This window comes from Lycorma delicatula, chromosome 2 (assembly GCF_047948215.1).
Source record: "Lycorma delicatula isolate Av1 chromosome 2, ASM4794821v1, whole genome shotgun sequence".
Lineage (NCBI taxonomy): Eukaryota > Metazoa > Arthropoda > Insecta > Hemiptera > Fulgoridae > Lycorma > Lycorma delicatula.
The window spans coordinates 223,320,789-223,339,387 of record NC_134456.1 but is presented as its reverse complement, the minus strand read 5'-3'; the positions used below and the strand labels follow the sequence as shown (position 1 = coordinate 223,339,387).

The 18,599-nt window shown below is 28.7% G+C and overlaps 1 protein-coding gene across 2 annotated transcripts in view; it reads left to right on the top strand.

Moving 5' to 3' along the window:
• Positions 1 to 18,599, top strand: part of Su(dx) (WW domain containing E3 ubiquitin protein ligase suppressor of deltex) — a 68,482-nt gene that overhangs the window by 36,823 nt on the left and 13,060 nt on the right. For both annotated transcript variants that reach the window (XM_075357230.1, XM_075357231.1), the window contains exons 9-12: positions 5,224 to 5,373; positions 5,784 to 6,026; positions 12,077 to 12,236; positions 15,396 to 15,670. In XM_075357230.1, the coding sequence (XP_075213345.1) occupies positions 5,224 to 5,373; positions 5,784 to 6,026; positions 12,077 to 12,236; positions 15,396 to 15,670 (828 nt within the window). The remainder of the gene's footprint in view (positions 1 to 5,223; positions 5,374 to 5,783; positions 6,027 to 12,076; positions 12,237 to 15,395; positions 15,671 to 18,599) is intronic.

Below are 18,599 nucleotides of genomic sequence, written 5' to 3'. Positions count from 1 at the left end.
TTATGTTGAAAATAATTCATTAGAAAATGTGAATTTATTTAAGTATGTAATTGATGTAGTAGTTTTTTTTTTGTGCGGAAAGTTGGTGATTTTAATAATTTTATTATAACATTTTTCTGATATTTTTATAATTGTCGCATCAAAATTTTTCTTCATAAAAAAAATAAGTAAATATTAGAAAAGAAGTAAGAATAATCATATTATTGATTTAATAATATTCCATAATTTTTAATTTTAATATTTAAGGTTATGATTGCAACTTCACAAATGATAACTACACTTTGTGTGGTTAATATTTTAGAGGTAGATTATTGAACAGCATTTAGACTATTTTTTTTTTCATTTACATTTTTAATTTTTGTTCTTTGTAATATAATAAATAATAAATAGTTAATTATTCTAAACAAGATTATTCTTAAAAAATAATTATTAGCTATTATTGTACTACAAAGAACATTATGCTTATTACGTAGAGTGGAAGTTAGTACAGATAAGTCTGTAATAGTATTGCTACTGTAAAGGCTTTAAAGATGATGGTTTTGAATAAAATTAGTGTTTTTACATTCCTTTGCAAAATTCAAAACATTACTGTAATGTCTGTTACTCTAAACCCTGTTAATAAAAAATTCTGGATAATCCCGGTCGATATTCAACTTTTAAAAAATAAATTTTTATCACATGTTACCTAGCTTTTCTTAGATCCAGCACCCCTCTTATTTACATCTGTTATTACAATTTTCATTAAATTATCGAGCAATGTTTTTCTTGAATGTTACAATAAATTTAGAAGTTTATAATATTACAATTTCCGTACCGTTAAATTATATTCCCTCTATAATATAGTGAAGTTGAAAATTACAAAATAGAAAAAAGTAAGTATGAAGTATAAATGTAATTTGTGAAATATCAAATTATTCTGACATTTAAATTGAACCTACCTAATGTGAACAAACATCACACGCAATAATTTGAAATACCAGGATTTAATTCTATATAGTATTTAATGTTTATTATGGTGTTAATTTAGTTTATTTTTAATTAACTTATGTAGCTGTTTTGTAGTGTAGTGACTATCACTTCTTTGCTCGTTCTAGTCGTAAATCTCATTTAGTAATGAAAAATATGAAAACCCAAGGTTATCGCATTTATATGTGTTATTTTCTTTGTAACATTTAAATTTTAATGAAGTTCAATGTTAATTTTAATAAATTCTTAAAAGGATAATCAGAAAAAAGGATGTTTTTTAAATCTTGTATCGCATGCTTTTTAAGTGCTACATGAATTGTTATATGTCAGGTTCTTTGTGAATTAGTGGTGAAAACTTTAATTATAGTATTCGATGTTGAATGTTTCTTGGTTCCTCAAAAGATGATTACATGGACCACCTTCATCTTTCAGTCTTGTTTATTGTGAACAAATGGTAAAAAATTAATTAATAATTTAGGTTAATACTCTTGAATCTGCAATGTTAATACCAATGTAAAATATCAGTTGGAATTAAAGAAAAATGCTGAAAAACTTGATTAGAAACATAAAAGAAATATAAGTAATCTGTTTTCCAATATTTGCTTCCATTCTATCATTATTTGGTTAAAAATGTATGTTCATTTTATGTGAGCTGTAATTTTATTTTTGTTTCTTATATTTAAATGCTTGTAATTATTCTTTAAATCTTTTTTTTGTTCTATTTCTCATGTATATATAGAATTTATTACAATATTTATTACCACTATTTTATTTAAACCTGGTTTATTATTTGATTCGTTTTATTAATTTGTTACTATTAGTTTTAGGAACTATTGTATAATAATTAGTGAGGTAATTAGTTATCAATTATAAGAGTAGAAAATGTATTTTTATTCTGTATTTGTATATTAACTTATTTGTTAAATTTTAATGGTGTTCTTATTGTATCCATTTTCAATTGCTATATGTTTAATTAGATTTAATTCCTTTTTTTAATATTATATTATCTTCAGTGTATTAGCTCTGTTTTCCATATTATTTTATGTGGCTCTGTTATGATGTTTAGTTACAAATTCATAACAATGAAAGAAATGTTTGATGATTGCTTCAACAGTTTTAGATAGTTCTGTTAACTTCATCTGTCGCTATTCAATTTGTTGTCAGAAATCAGTAGGATCTGATCTTCAGATCTATTTTGGATATTGGTTAAATGTTATTTATTATTATTACCGATGGAAATGTTAAAAAAAGGAAAAAATAAGTGAAATAAATTGTCAAATAAATTACCAACTTTCATTGGTAGTTTTTTAACTACAGTTGAAAAAGAAGAGAGAGAGAAATGAAAAGGAATGAAGATTTTACATTAAAAAAATTGTAGCATCTTCCTCTGGGTAGATGCTACAATTTTTTGTAGCATCTGTGTGCAGATGCACAACTGTAACTGCACATCTGTGTGCAGTTCAAAAAAGGTGCTTAGGTGCTTCAAAAAGTTACACGAGCAGGCACGCATTGTACCTTTTACAACAAGTTTAAAACCTATTATTTTCAACATATAATCATGTTAATTTTTTTAATAAGTTACTACAATACTTATCAAATAATAAGGTTTTGATTTATATAATATTATCTTAACGATATTATATTTTTTATGGTAAGTAAAATAATTGTTAAAAAAGTGTAAAAATAAGAAAGATATTTATTTATACAAATTATTTAAATCAAGATTGACTTATAGGTAAAAGTTAATAGTTGAAAATATAAAAAATATGATTTATGAATTGCTATATAAGAGTTGTTATACGATAAGAGTTGTCAATGGTCTTTTATTAATCTAGTTCATTTTCATCGCTGCACGTCAAGCAGTTTGCTTCTTTCCATATTGTTTGCAAATAAAACAAAAACACTTTTCAGACTTCATGGTGGCTGACAAGTTCTTCTTCCTACCGCACATCCAGCTGGTTCCTCTCTTCTTTGGAGATTGAAGCAGGAAGCTTCCTTCAACTTCCAATGGCCCTCTTTATCAATTGCCTTAATGTCATCCATTGAAGACACTAAGATAACTACTTTGTTCTTCTTAGGAATGTATGACACCATCATTTTCTCATCCTGAAACGCAAACTCTTAACTGCCTATCTTCCTTACTTTGTTTGGTTGAAAAATAGAGGAATTTGTGCCTTATTATTCTTTTCCAATATGTCAATTATTGTTATTCCTTTTTTGAACGTAGTCTCAACAAGAGGTATACTGGTGGAGTTGTCAGATTTTTATTAGGTTTTTCGATTGGAATGACGAGCCTTCTTATGATCTCACTTATGTTATTGTCAATTTGATAGTGTCTTGGTGGCTGCTTCCCACAGCAGACCTCAAAATCACTACAAAAAAATGTTATTCATCATACTATGCAAACATTTTCAGGCCATATTTGGCCAGTTTGGATAGCATAAAGGAACACCTACCTCTAAAGGGAAGCAATATTTCATTGATAGTAGCCAGCTCAGTAGTATTGCAACTACCAGTGCAATTTCTTACAAATGGATCCAAAATTGACCTAACTGCAGAAAGTTTATCTACATTACATTGCTTATTTCTTTGTACCCAAATCATCAAATCTGCATTTCATTATGATTAGTCTAAACAATCTCTCTCTCTCTTTGATAATTTTCAGAAATCTGAGTAATGTCATGTTAATATATTTTATAATATCTTCTATCATATTCATATCAATTAATTGCAAAAAATGTTTCTACTTCATTTTTTATACCCTGAGATCTGGGTTTTGGTCCAGGAAACATTTTGACAATATTTTTACAGGATGTTTTGGATTTGCCTTTTACTTGCATTATGCACCAAATGATTTCCAAGTCTTTTCTATAAATTTCTTTGAAGTTATACTTGAGAGTATAAACTCTTCGATCCCAGTTTCAGCATGAAAATTTTTATTATTATTTTCACCTTCTAACTCAATATCATCTGAGTGTTCATCGTATTTGATATGTTCATCACTTAGATCTCCATCACTTTCAAGAAAGTCATTATTATTACAATATGAATCGTCATCATCATCTTGAACATGTGGGATGTCACTTAAATTTAATATATCTGTAGCCATAGCAGTAAAACATTTAACAAACCATAAAACAGTAAAATATACCAAAAAAATCACTAAAATTGTCAGCAAAAAATGTCACACGATTAGGCGTATATTGTAAATAGTACAACAGTTACTAACACACTCATGTGGGGTATTTGAGTAATGAGGAGTGGTGTGTGGAGCGGAGCAGAGTATGTCCATGCAAGGGTTGTGGGGGGAAGATAAGATAAAGGAATACGTTTGTCAACTCGCTTTCTAAATTCACATAATTGGCTGGCCCGCACGAAAAATAATTGCTGTTGTAAACTTTACAACAGTGTGCCCACCGAAAGGTTAATATAATTTCTTCACTTTATTTTATTTTTTATAAAAACTGTAACTATTTCTAGTTGTCATTCAAAACTTTTTCAGTTTGAATAGAAAAGAATTAATAAATTATTAACATGAAATAAAAACTCACTATTCTATTACATATTATTGTTTAAAAGATTATTTAAAAAGTAATGCCGTATAAGCAGAAAACAAAGGAAAAATGAAGATCTTTATAAAACTGTTAAATTTTTTTAAAATTTTAACAAGTGGAAATATATATATATTTTTTTTGTACAGAAGACAGAAAACAAAGTAATTAAATAGCAATTATAAGAAAAGTTAGAATGAGGATTATTTGTTTTATACTCATTAATTATTTACTTTTTTTTATGTTACATTTTATTAAATGAATGTGATTCAATATGAAATGAACAATTCTCTTCAGCGCTGTTGTAATTAATAAGTAATTTTTTTAAAATATATTAATGTGTTTTCCTTTACACATCTTGATTACTGTGTTTCATCTGAAGTCAGTATAAGCATCACAAATATTATTTTAACATTATGTATTTTTTATGGCTTAATAACTGATGATGTTGATGTTGATAAAGGTAGTATTATAAATACTTAGGATATTTACAATATTGCTAACAAAATGAATTTTTTATATGCTTTTCACTTTTTTCAAGTTATTGAATCTGACTACCAAATACACCTCATAATTACTCTTCTACACATGAGCGGTATTGTTTCTTTAGTAGAAATTTACTGTATTTTACCAAATTTTTAATAGAATTATATTTAACTTTTTTCATTTTAGCAGATTAACTAATTTGTTTTCCTATTTCTTACAGACAAGAGCGTGCAGATTTGGCTGCTGATGAACCACCATTACCGCCTGGTTGGGAAATCCGGTTAACAGAAGATAGTGTTAGATACTTTGTCGATCACAATACACGTACAACTACATTCCAAGACCCACGGCCTGGTGCTCCTAAAGGAGGGTATGCATATAATGCTCTTATTTGGTTGCCATTCAGAATTCTGGTTTTAACAATTTTTTAATGATTATAAAAAAACATTATGTTGATAAAATTTCTTTGGTTTACACACCAAACAAATCTGAAATGAGCTCACAGCTAAAACATTGTAGAAATTTGGAAATAAATCCTATGTAGGTGGATTATTAATTAAAACTCAAAATGCTTATGATTTTTGTTTGTAGTAAATTATGTAAACTTATTTGTACATAGTATTTTGATATTGTACTTTTTCAGTTTTTCGAAGACAGACCCATATATATCATGTAATATTTTTCACTGGATTTTAGGTGAAATTCTACCATTTCTGATTATAACCTGTATTGTTTAAATTGAATTATGTATTTTTAGAATTTATTGTTTGTATTGCCCAGGCCAAAAGGTGTATATGGTGTTCCAAGAGCATATGAAAGATCATTCCGCTGGAAACTTAGTCAGTTCCGGTACCTCTGTCAAAGTAATGTGTTACCAAGTCATATTAAGATTACAGTTAGTAGGCAGACATTATTTGAAGATTCCTATCATCAGATAATGAGATTACCTGCATATGAACTTAGAAGAAGATTGTACATTATTTTTAGAGGAGAAGAGGGGTTGGATTATGGAGGAATATCAAGGTATTAATATTATTATTTAATGCATTTATGGTCTGTTTTATTAAGCTGAAAACTCATACTAGTGCTAATAGAGTATGAAATTATTTTTAATTATTTAAATTTTGTACTAAGTTCTATGTTTATGTAACATTTAATTTATTTATCTATAAAGACATCCTATTGTGATATGATCTTGTTCGATTAATGTGGTATTCAAATATACAAGAGAAGTACTGTCCAATCCATCAGTTGGTCCAAAAATAATGTATGCTGTAAACATAAAATATCAGTAGTATGCAAACTGCATATTATTAAAAAATAACTATATGATTTTTTTTAAATTCATATGATTGGCTATATTTAAATTATTCAGAACATGTTTCAGAAAGAATATTGCACTATTAAAGTTCCTGTCATTCATTTTTACATTTCATAGATTAGTGATACTTGTTATAAAATTGATGTTACTGTTTGACTCAAAAATACTTATGTTAAAAAAAAAAAAATCGTATCGGATAACCTATGGTTTTTCTAGAATAAAGTGATAACATGACATAGAATGTATAAATAATATTCTGGTGTGTGTTATATACACAAATTATATTAGGTAACTCACAGTTTTATTGTATTATATTTAAAAAAAAGAAAAAAACATAATATATAAATACTTTTAAATTGATTGATAAGACTATAATTTACTTACAAATTAGAAAAAAATAGAACTATTATACAAAAATACAGTTTTTACAGTGCCAAACAGTAAAAAGTATACATAGGAATCCAGTAAGTAATATTACAGTTCGTAAATGTATATACTGTCTACGGTCATAAATGTCAGTACAGTAACATATTAATGTAAGATTCACAGAGCATATACTCAAAATTGGCTAAAACAATTTTAATAAACATTGATTCACTGCAGACTTAAAACCACTGAATTCAGGAAATATATACAGAAAATTAACAAATATAGTGGGATAATAATACAAGTTAAATATATATTTATAGTACATACTGGTGTATCATGAAGTTCTCCCAGGACTTTCATAACCTGTTCTACTTGTGAAAATAATGGAAAAGTTACATATGTTCTAAAATGCTTTATTTTTGAGTTATGGCTAGTGAAAGATTTCACTCAGATTTCAGCTACCTCGGTGAAATGAGGTCGTACTGAAATCTTTAGAATGTTAATTAAGGTGAGGAATTAGTAAATTCTTATGGTTTTTACCTGAAAAATTGAATAAAATAGGTTCCAGAACCTGCAGTAATTTTTGAGAAATCTGGGATAAAAATCCCTGCTTTTTTATGTTTGATGTACAATAACTTTGTTAAATGGGTAATAAACACATAAAACTTTTAAACAAAATTTGTAGAGAACTTAATTCTGAACAAAAGAGTATATGTAAAGTTTAATGAAACAAAGAAAAGTTAGAAAAATTTTAATCTTATTTAGAAACAACTGTCTGGTTGTTGAACGGTCTGTCCATTTTGGTCAATCCATAATAGGATTGACCAGATTAAACAGACTGTTGAACTGACTTATTTCTTTTATTTTATTTTTTCTTATTTTGTGTTTATTGATATCTATTATTATTCTTTTTACGTTACATTATGTAAACTTAAAATTACATAAAATTAATTTATAATTACCTAAAAATACTTGACAAACTATAAAGTTAGTATTGCTTGGTTAATTTCAACAATTATATGGAATTTACAATAATTTTTATATTATTTGTAGCAAAATAGCCATAACTTCATTTCACTTTGCCTGTTCTCTTCATCGGAGCTCTACATCTGTGATTTCGATATTGCCCTCTTTAACTATAATTTCTTCCTCTTCCTCTTCATCTTCACATTCTTGACATTCTGCTTCATTTACATTAAATTGGTCGTGTACGGCCATACACGGCCACCGTACACCTTTGGCACTTTTTCCTGTTTCACTCTAATTAAATTTGCTAATATTGGAAATCGCATTTTCATTTGATCAGAATACTTTTTCCACTTTCACTCTTTCTTTAGCTTGCTGTTTATTAAAAGTCATTTTTCCTGTAGGCCGTGGCCGATTAAATGGTATTAGAAGCCAAGAAGCTGCATGATACCCACTATCTGCCAACAGACAGACGGCACCATTTAATTTGGATATTTCTTTACACATACTGCAGTTGTTGTGAGTGTAACTGGGCCATTCAGCTTTGATACTTATTTTCTCCTCTGCATTGCATGTGACCTGCACGTTAATGATCGCATAACCCTTTCTATGGATGTAAGAATCGCCAAAAATTTTCAGTTTTTTATCTCTAAATGAGTGCAGTAAACTGCCCTGATTCACTCTCTTTTTGAACTTGTTACTCCATTTTTCTTTAGCTTCTGTAATTTCATCTACGGTTTGGGTTTTTATTCATTTCCCTCATAGTGATGAAATCATAAACAGTCTATTCTCATGGATTTTTCAATTAACTGTGTACCAGATCATCAGTAATGATAGACGATTACCCATTCCATGCTATATTGTGTTTATTTGAATGACCCTCTTTAAATGCCCTAACCATTTTGTCACCATGCCTTCAGACACAGCATTATTTCCTTACACTTCACTAACTTTTCAGTGGATTTCAGCCGCTTTTGTACATCTTTCATCTAAGAAACTAATTACTGTGTGTATTTCACAATCGGCAGTACTGTCTATAGTCATAGGCATTTTAGACATGCAGGAAACTGTAAAGAAACAATCACGTAATGGTGTCTGTAGCAAGCCATTAGATGTAGTTATCAGTGACATACATGAAATGGTGACAGCTGTGCTGCAGCGAACAAATCAAAACAGTACTTACTTAATAAACATACCTTACTTAAAAAATATAATTATTTTGATGAGCATCGCATCAATGATTAGCCTAGCCTTTTATGAGAGGCTAGGCTAATCATCCATCAACTGGTAAAAAACAGGGTGCCCTTAGAATGCTGTATTGACATTCTGCGGGGTGCTCTTATAATATCTCTGCGAACATCATCTGAATTTCAAAATTCAGTATATTTATTTGTTAGTAGGTTTTGGCAAAACTTACTAACAAATATCCTATACTCTAAAATATGTAAAAGATCAAATTTTGCATCAGGCACATTCTCAGTCTAACAGATCATGGTTAGTCAGAAATGTTGTTATATCTTTGCAATCAATCTTCCGATTTTCAAAATTCAAATGGGGTATTTGCGAGTACTGTAAACATCCATCATGATACAAAATCATGGTGGAACCAAACCAGAACAAAAATTAACTGATATATTCAGAAATAGACCTTATTTAACGCTGCATAGCATACAAATGTTCTGTTTACAAAAACTACATCTGTTACTAGAAATTAACGTGAAAACATATTCTTAGTTAAAACTATATCTATAGATGTAGTAATTATATTATATGAAATTGTGTCACCCTCATGCTATTTAATTATCCTATATTAAAGAACAGTGTTTGTCAGCAATGTTTTTTTTTTGGCAGTTGTGTTTTTAATTTTTAATGTTTCTCTTATTTTTAGTTTGTATCTATTTGGTTTAAATGCTTATCTGTGAGGTAGATTATTGCTTTTGTAAATTTTTGATATTTTTTAAAAATAAACTTGTGTTTCGAGTTATTATGCTGCAAACTTATTGGCAAAAACATGGTCTAAAACTAAAGACCTTAAGGGGCACTCCTGCTTATGCTATATCTGATTGGCTAAAAATCACACATATTAGTGGTAAAATATTTTATATAAATATTAAAAAGATTATTAACATTAGGCATACAAAGTGTCGATACAAACTGTTTTATTATTATATTGTGGTCTTGTATACCAACATATAGGTGGTTTACTTATATATAAAAATTTTGTTTAGTCCATCTTTAAATTGCATTAAAAAATTACTATATTTTACATTTTTTTTCTTTTTCTGACTGTTCTCTTTCATTCTTTGATTAAATTTAGTCTCTCTTGTTTTGGGAAAATTCTATTCTCTTTTTTCCCACTGGTTTTCCTAAACATCTTTATATTTCTTATTTTATTTCTGAAAATATTTAGGTTCAAATTTTTTTTTATAATATTTTAATTTTGTTAATATTTTTTGATTTTTTTTAAACCAATTATTTTTGGTTTTTAATTTAGAAAGATAACTAAAGATTCTTTTTGTTAATCCATTGCCTTCCATTTTTTTTAAGAGTCTGTAAAAGCCTAATTGTTTTCTCCTGTATTTTTATTTTTTCAGATCATATTATCACGGTAAATTTCTTCATTTGATGTTAATGCTTGTTTTAAAGTAAGGTTTGTTTCAAAATAAAAGCAATACTGAAACATATGAACGAATTTTATTGTTAACTACATTTTTTAACTACTTTCCTACAAAGCTGGTTTCAACTTCAAAACGTTTTTCATAGCATTTCACAAACATAACAAAAAACAATTAAAATAAAATCACTAGAAAATAACATAAAAAATGGAATTATGTTTATGTTTTATGGAAATGTATTCTCATTTTGAATGTCATTTTTAGATCAAAATTATGGAAATATTATTTTATTTAATCTTTATAAAAAATTAAAACAATTCATTCCCTTTTCAAGAAATTCAGCCACCAGTGACTTAAACCATGCAGTAATGTAATTTTTCAATTTATCATTATCAAACCTTTGTGATGCGAGCCACTGGTGAAGAAACAGAAAATAATCACCGGGAGCTAAGTCAGGACTGTAGGGTGGATGATAGAAGATTTTCCAGCAGAATTTTTCCAATCGCCTCACTCTGATATACTGTTGTGATGGCTAGGCATTGTCATGAAAAAACAAAATCCTGTTTGGTTTTTGTAACTTACCTAAGATGTATACAATACGTATTGGGATTCACAGTAGTCCACAATCACTAAATTTGACAAACAAGACACTCCTTTTGTCCCAAAAATCAGAAGTCATAAGTTTCTTTACCGAATGTTCTTGTTTGATCTTCACTCTAGGAGACTATGAATGCACTGAGGTTCATTGACTGCTGCTTTGTTTTGTTTGAATAAGAAATGTATCGGTAGTGTTGCCACCCTCTTGATCAGAAATGATTTTTTTAGCGTTTTCTCATTTTGAATGTCATTTTCAGCTAAAAATTATGGAATCTTGATAAAATTTTTTTAAAACTATACAAAACTTGTAAAATTTTTGTGATAAACTTTTACATTTTAACCTTTATGCTAAAGATGTATTAAATTTGAAAATTTTCTATTTATTGATACTTAGAGAGAGTTAGAAGAAGAAGAATATGATAGTGTAGTTTTTAGTCCAATGGTTTTCTGTACTGGAGAGACTTTTGGGTACTAAATAGTATTTTGATAGCCAATTGTCACTAACATACATGTGTAATAGGTAGGCCCATCCCTTACTTCTGTACTTCTGATCTTTGTTAAAAATAAAATTATATACTATGTGATTGTACCGGTGGCTGTCCATAGCCATATACCATTCTTGGAACAAGTATCTTTAGGTTTAATGCAAGGTGGAATGTTTCTTGATTTAGTGATTTTTCAATGTTCATCTGTGTTTCTGTCCCTCCTTGTATTTCAAACACTTTGCATATGTATTGCAATATCAACATTGTTGAGATTACTATAACCTCGATTCAAATTTAGGCTAACTATAATCAGACAAATTTTATGATTATACATATCATCGATGAGGGTAAGGTATTCTGGCAAAACCTTCCCTGTGATATATAAAAAATTAAAAACTATGCATATTTTGTTACAAAAAGTCTCTGACCTTACAATAATAAAATTAAAATTTCCATAGAGGCTGTAGAAAGATTATTAGTGAAAATAATAAAAAGGAATTGTCGCTGTTATTAGTCTAAAGAATTTTATACCAAAGTAATGAGGACTATTGTAGACAACACTTATATTATTGGGTATATCACTTCAAATGAAAAAAAAATTGGCTTGTAATAGAAGGGGAAAACTCCCTTCTTTTTATTTAATAACTGTACTGTAAGTTTTATAAAGAATTTTCTTGTTAAAACAAATAACTGTAAATATAATTATAAATTTTGTTTCAGAGAGTGGTTTTTCTTGCTATCACATGAGGTGCTTAATCCTATGTATTGTTTATTTGAATACGCTAATAAAAATAATTATAGTCTACAGATAAATCCTGCATCATATGTTAATCCTGATCATTTACTTTACTTCAAATTTATAGGAAGATTTATTGCTATGGTAAGTGGAATCTGATATTAATCTGGTAGAATTTACAAATTGTTTCTCTACTTAGTTGATTTCTGTTTGATTATTTTCAGATAGATTAATTGTACGCACTTATTCTATTTTAAAGTTTACTCGTTATTGTATTAAAAACCATATAGTTTTCAAATTCCATAGATTGAAGTGTTTTGCGTACAGTTAAAATTGACTTGAAGGAAAAGTACCATATTTACCTTAAAATGTGAAGTAAAATTCATATTAAGAAAAACAAAATTTTTCAATTTCATATCATACATGGGTCTGTGTGTATTTACATGGATTAAAATTTAAAAGTTAAATGTTTATCTTTTATGTTCATCAAAGTATTACGTATTTAACTAAAAGGCTACTTACATGTAATGAACAAGCAGTAAGTAAATGGTCCAATTATTATTGTTACATTAATGGATGGATTGTACTTGCTTTACTCCAATAACTAGCTTACTTAGCACATAATCTGTCCTACAACTGGTGGTATTCTTTGAAACTATATCTTTTGTTTTAGTGTAAATTTTTTTTAATCTTCCCAATGTTAAATCTGTAACATTTTAACTATTGTATCGGTTAAAAACAAAAAAAGGTTGCTGAGTTTGGTCTTGTAACAATATTTTACAGAATATTGTTAATGTTTGGGCCTATTGTGGTGGAGCAGCTAAGACTTTTCTTAGTACAGTCTCCTTCCCTACATTTTCAAGTCTCTTTAAGATTTTGAAATAGTAATGTTGATTTACAGACGTTTCAGAGAAACACGTGTGCTGAATGACACTTGTGCTGCCAAAAAAACTGTCAGTATGATTTGAAATTTGATTTAACTTGATGCTCTTATTCTCATCTTTGTGAACTTCTCCCAACTTATTGTAAATAATTTCATTTTTGACATAGTACCCATAAACCACCCATTTCAAGACATGTGGTCTTCTTTAAGAGCATTTCTGTAACATCAAGTCGGGTAGAAATTTTGTCACGTTTTAATGTAAACCCCAGCTTTTCAATTAGAATATTATGTAAGCTTATGCACAATGAGAAATGTTGTTCTTGTTTCCTACATAGACAAATGACAATGGGATCACACAAGTTGACTTTTGTGATATGAGATTCTGACAAAGCCTTTTCGTACTGTATACTATATGTATTTTGATAGCATATTGTATACAGCTTAAAAAATCATTTTCATAAGCCTCTTTTAAAAGTGTTTGCATTTTTGTTAATGTTTTTGTGAGTTTTATGTAATATGTTGTTTTTGTGAATTGCTTATTGTAAAAATCATGAAATGACATGCAGAAACAATCGCAGGATGTAAAATACTCAACATATAAGCTCTGCACGGATATGATATGTTACATTCTGCTACATAAAAAGAATCAACACTGTTATTACTACTTGTCCTTAAATGAACCGTAAGGTATTGAAACAGGGTCAGTGGTAACTGGTTTCTTCCAGAAAGAAGAAAGAGAGAAAATAAAGAAAGAGAATCTAGAAGAAATGACAAAGGGTTTCTTTTTGGAGAAAAGCATAGAAGCGTGGACAATGAAAATGTTATGCTTGAACAATCAAAAGGACAGGTCAGGTACTGGTTCAGGCCAGGAGGTATAAATACTGCCAGGGACCAGCGGACAGAGTCAGTAGTTTTGTGAGTCCAAATTCAGTGCAGCATATGATAAAAGCAATATCAAGTGTTTGGTAACGAGTGAATAGTGAGTTACAAATATTGACTGTGATTTAAAATAGGAAACTGTTCAGCTAGTTATTTGTGGACAGGAGTACACAAGTGACAGTATTTTATTTATTCATAAAGTGTAGAGTAATTCTTTGGTAAATAGTAAAAGTAAATAATGCTTGCAGAAAATAAATTGTAGATTTTTTTTTGTTATCTTATTAAAAAGGTTTTTACTAAATCAGACTGTATTTTGGTATAATTAAATTTTTAAAAATCGGTTTTGTTTTTAATTTGAATTATTATCTTATACATTACATATGTTCATTATTACTTATCTTATTTTTATATATTTGAGAGTAACAAATTTTATTTATAAGGAATTTTTATTTGAGTTAGTTTCTCAGTATCCTAGTTGAACCATGAACATGCGACAGTATTAACTGAATCATGCAGTTTACCACTATTGTTCCCTTTTTTACATAAAACTTTTATCACCTTTTGCCTAAAGAGACCTATTGCCTTTTTTTTCACAATTTGTGCTCCTTAACTTTACTAAATTGCTAAAGAGCACGGGTGTGGTATCTATATCATCTTCTTCACACTACTTTTTGTATTCCCAAAGATTGATAATACTATAAAATTGATATGAATGTCATTTGTATGTAATCTATCTGTTCATATGTATATATATATGCCTCTTTCAGTTAACACTAATTCCTGAACAGCTGGCTAGATAAATTTTCTGTCAAGTATTATCTCATCAGTATCTTGATGAAATGATGCTTAAACATATACATGATGAGATAATCTTTTTTAAATGTATACAGGATCAAGCAAGAAAGTGGATTGTGGAGATTTGACAACTCCAAAGTTGATATCGGTTAATAAATCCTGATAAAATCAGGATGGCAAAAAAATTTGTAACGTGCTTCTTTTGAATGCTGAAAATTCTGATGAAATTTGGTATATATATATATATATATATATGTTATTTACGATAAAGATATTAACAGTTCCTTTTGTAAAAATGCAGATCTTTTGTTTAGAATCGACCAGAAATTATTATGCATTTCTTATTTAATAAAGCAGTATTTTTTTGCTGTATTATTATGTAAAATACTTTGTTTTACATTTTACTGCAGTTTAGAGAATTAAGCATCACATGAACATGTATTTAATGAAAAATAACTTTCCTATTAAGCTAATAAATAATTTTATAGATTTCACTCCTGTATAATAGGTCTTTGAATGTATCCACTGTAAATAGAGAAATTATTTTATATTAAAAAAAAATTCTGAAACTTGACACAAATGCTTTGATGCTTGTTGTAATTATTTATAAGTACTCTGAATTAGCACACATTGAAGTATAGCGATTAAGGAATTACGTTCTATTGAATAGAATAAAAGCTATATTAAAATGAAATTGTTTTTGATACTGTTATTTTAGTTAATAATAATTATTTTTATTTTTTTAGGCATTATATCATGGAAGATTTATTTACTCAGGATTTACTATGCCTTTTTATAAACGAATGTTAAACAAAAAATTAACTATGAAAGACATAGAGTCCATAGATCCAGAATTTTACAATTCATTAGTATGGATAAGGGATAACAATATTGATGAATGCGGTTTAGAATTATTTTTTAGTGTAGATTTTGAAATTCTTGGTCAAGTTATACATCATGAGCTACAAGAAGGAGGTGATAAGATTAGGGTTATTGAAGAAAATAAAGAAGACTATTTAAGGTATTTACTGCAAATTTTTATGGTTATTCTTTAGCAGTAATGGTTTATTAATATAATTGTTATGATTTTCCTAGTATTTTGAAGTTATTTTTAAATTAAAGAAACAGTGTTAAGAAGTCTTCAAAAAGTGTATTTATTTAATACGGAGGTTATTCGGAAAGTAACTTCTGATTCATTATTAAAAAAAATAAATACTATATACATCTTTTAGTTACTTTCCTACATAATTGCTGTCCAAATCAAGGCACTTGTCATATTCGTAAACAAGTTTTCGGATACCCTTGCTATAAAACTCTGCCGCCTGTGATTTAAGCTTGGTAGTAACACTGTTTTCAACACCTCATCATTTTTAAAATGCTGACCATTCTTCATTTTTGGGAAAAGTGATAATCACTGGGAGCCAAATCAGGGCTGTATGGCTGTATAGAAGTTAAACAAGTCCCATTTCCCATTTTCTCATCGCCTGTTACAATTTGGTCAAGAAATCCATCCTTCTCATTATGGTAATGGTAAAGGAAGGTTAGTGCTGACCCATCTTCTTTTTTGTGTTCGTTAGGAAGAAGCTAATGCAGCCAGCGAGCAAAAAATTTGTGGAAGCCTAACCTATAAGTTACAATTTCATACAGTGTTGTTCATGTTATGTAAGGAATTCACATAATTTTATTATCGTGAATCGGTGATTGTCTTGAATTTTCACTTTTGACACCTGCAAGAAGTTCATCTGTTACAATTGAGGGGGCCGATCACTTCTTTCATTCAGCAGCTGACAAGTATTTTGTGTTGAAGAAATGCATGATTGCATGCACTTCACAGTTGGTAGATTTTCTGTGACAGCAGTTATTTCAAATGAGAGTTTTACAGGAACAAACAAGCAAGCAGTATTTCCAATATACTACTATAACCACACTGAACTGGGCTAATCAACTGTGCAAAGATAGAATCGCTAACCCCACTCCTTCAAGCAATACTTAGGACCAGAAGTTAATTTCTGAATAGCCCGTGTACATAATTTTGGTTGTAAGACATAGTTTTGGTTTAGTTTTTATATTTATTTATATATGTTTTTATTTTTTTTAAATTATTAATGAGAGGTTGTAATTTATTGATAATTTAACCAATACCAGTAACCTAATACAATTTTGGTTCACGAATGTTTGTTAAACTTACCCAAACAGATTTCAATGAGTAGCCTACAACATCTTTTTTCAAGAATTTATATTTATTTTTATATTGGTATTTCTGTAAACACTATTGAAGAAAAATTAAATTGTAGCAAAATTTTAATTATTCTTCAATGAAATAGCCTGTTTTTGTAGCAATGAAAGTTTATTATTTAGTGTGGTTTACTAACAGCTGTGGTATCTGTTCTGATAATTCTCTTGAAATTGTGTGAGAACGACCCATCACTGTAGTTAGTTCAAGTGATGTCAACTTTCTCAGGACTCCAGATCAGTGCCCATACTTTGTCTTGTTGAGACTTTTGAAATGATATACATGATCCAGCTAGGTGGAAAAAACAAACCTGCATATCATCATTTTCGAGGCTAATATATCTACCACTTCTATCCACCACTGATCGTCATATACATAAGCAATAGAGTCTTTCTCCTTAAGTGAAAGTGGTACAATACTTGACACAGGATGGTCTTCATAATTCTTGGTGTCTGAAGTAAAGTAACATCTTACAATGCCTTCTGACACAGGAATATACTTGTGGTAGCTTCTAGTACCAACAACTCTTTCACAATAGTCAAAACAGTTTTTTAGATTTTCTGAAATCTTAGCTCTCTCATCTGATTTAATCAAAAAATACTTGATGTTGTTGAGATTATAAAAGCTTGTGATTATAAAATGAATGCATTTCATCGACATTTAGTATCTGATTGTTTAATAGTCTTTGCCACCTCTCGTTTTGTTGTTCCTCCCACACCATCACAGGCGTTTTTCCCACGGGATGATCCAAAGAAGTGGCTTCAAGGTCGAAGTTTTTTTGTGACTTAACAAATTAGCAAAATTCTTTTTACTCTTATACTGACTTGAACCATCAGTTAAATATATGAGTTTTAAATAAATAAATGAGCATATTGTGAGATAATATTCCTGACAACTGGAAATGACTTGAAGCGCCAGTTTTAACATGAACACTGCAGTTGAATGGTTCAAACAAGTCTATTTCAACTATAATATAATAAGTATAAAAATATTAAGTGCCAAGAAGACAAAAACCTTCTTGGAGCACTTATTTAGTGAATCAAAATGGTATCGTTTTTAACAGGTTTTTCATGATTTTTCATGATTTTTAAGAGGTTTTTTATTTTATCACTTTTTTTTTATCAGTACAATACACAAGAAACCGTTTTATTTGCCGTAACATCTACAAAAACGCTGTAAATTGTGCAAATTTGAGTATTTTTATCACCAGCCCCATCAGAGTTATTTAAAGCCAAAATTTGAGTTTTTTTTTAAAAATTAGTTTTCAAAAATTCATAGAAATTTAGGGGTAAGTATATCACCATTAATATTATTTATGGTAAAACTACTAACATATGCCTTATATAAAAAAATAATTCAAACTGTGTATCCCATCCCTGCCTCTTGAAAAAAATTACAAAAAATGAAATTTCACCGCCTTCCAAGACCAACAGTTTTTATTATGTTTTCTGTAAACCCTTACAAAAATAGGTGTGCACACTGTAACAAAAATGGCCGCCACAGGTAAACTGCTTAAATAAAAAATTTAAAAAAAATGTTTAAGGTCCTGAGACATATAGGAAACAAGTGGTAAGTTTCAGTTTTTTTGAATTGGTAAACAACCACCTTTGGGTCTCTTCAAATGGATTGATCCTATAACATTATAGACTATCAACATGAATGTAGAAAATATGACTTTCTAATCATTTTTAGTACTTCAACTTGTTTCCAAACAACT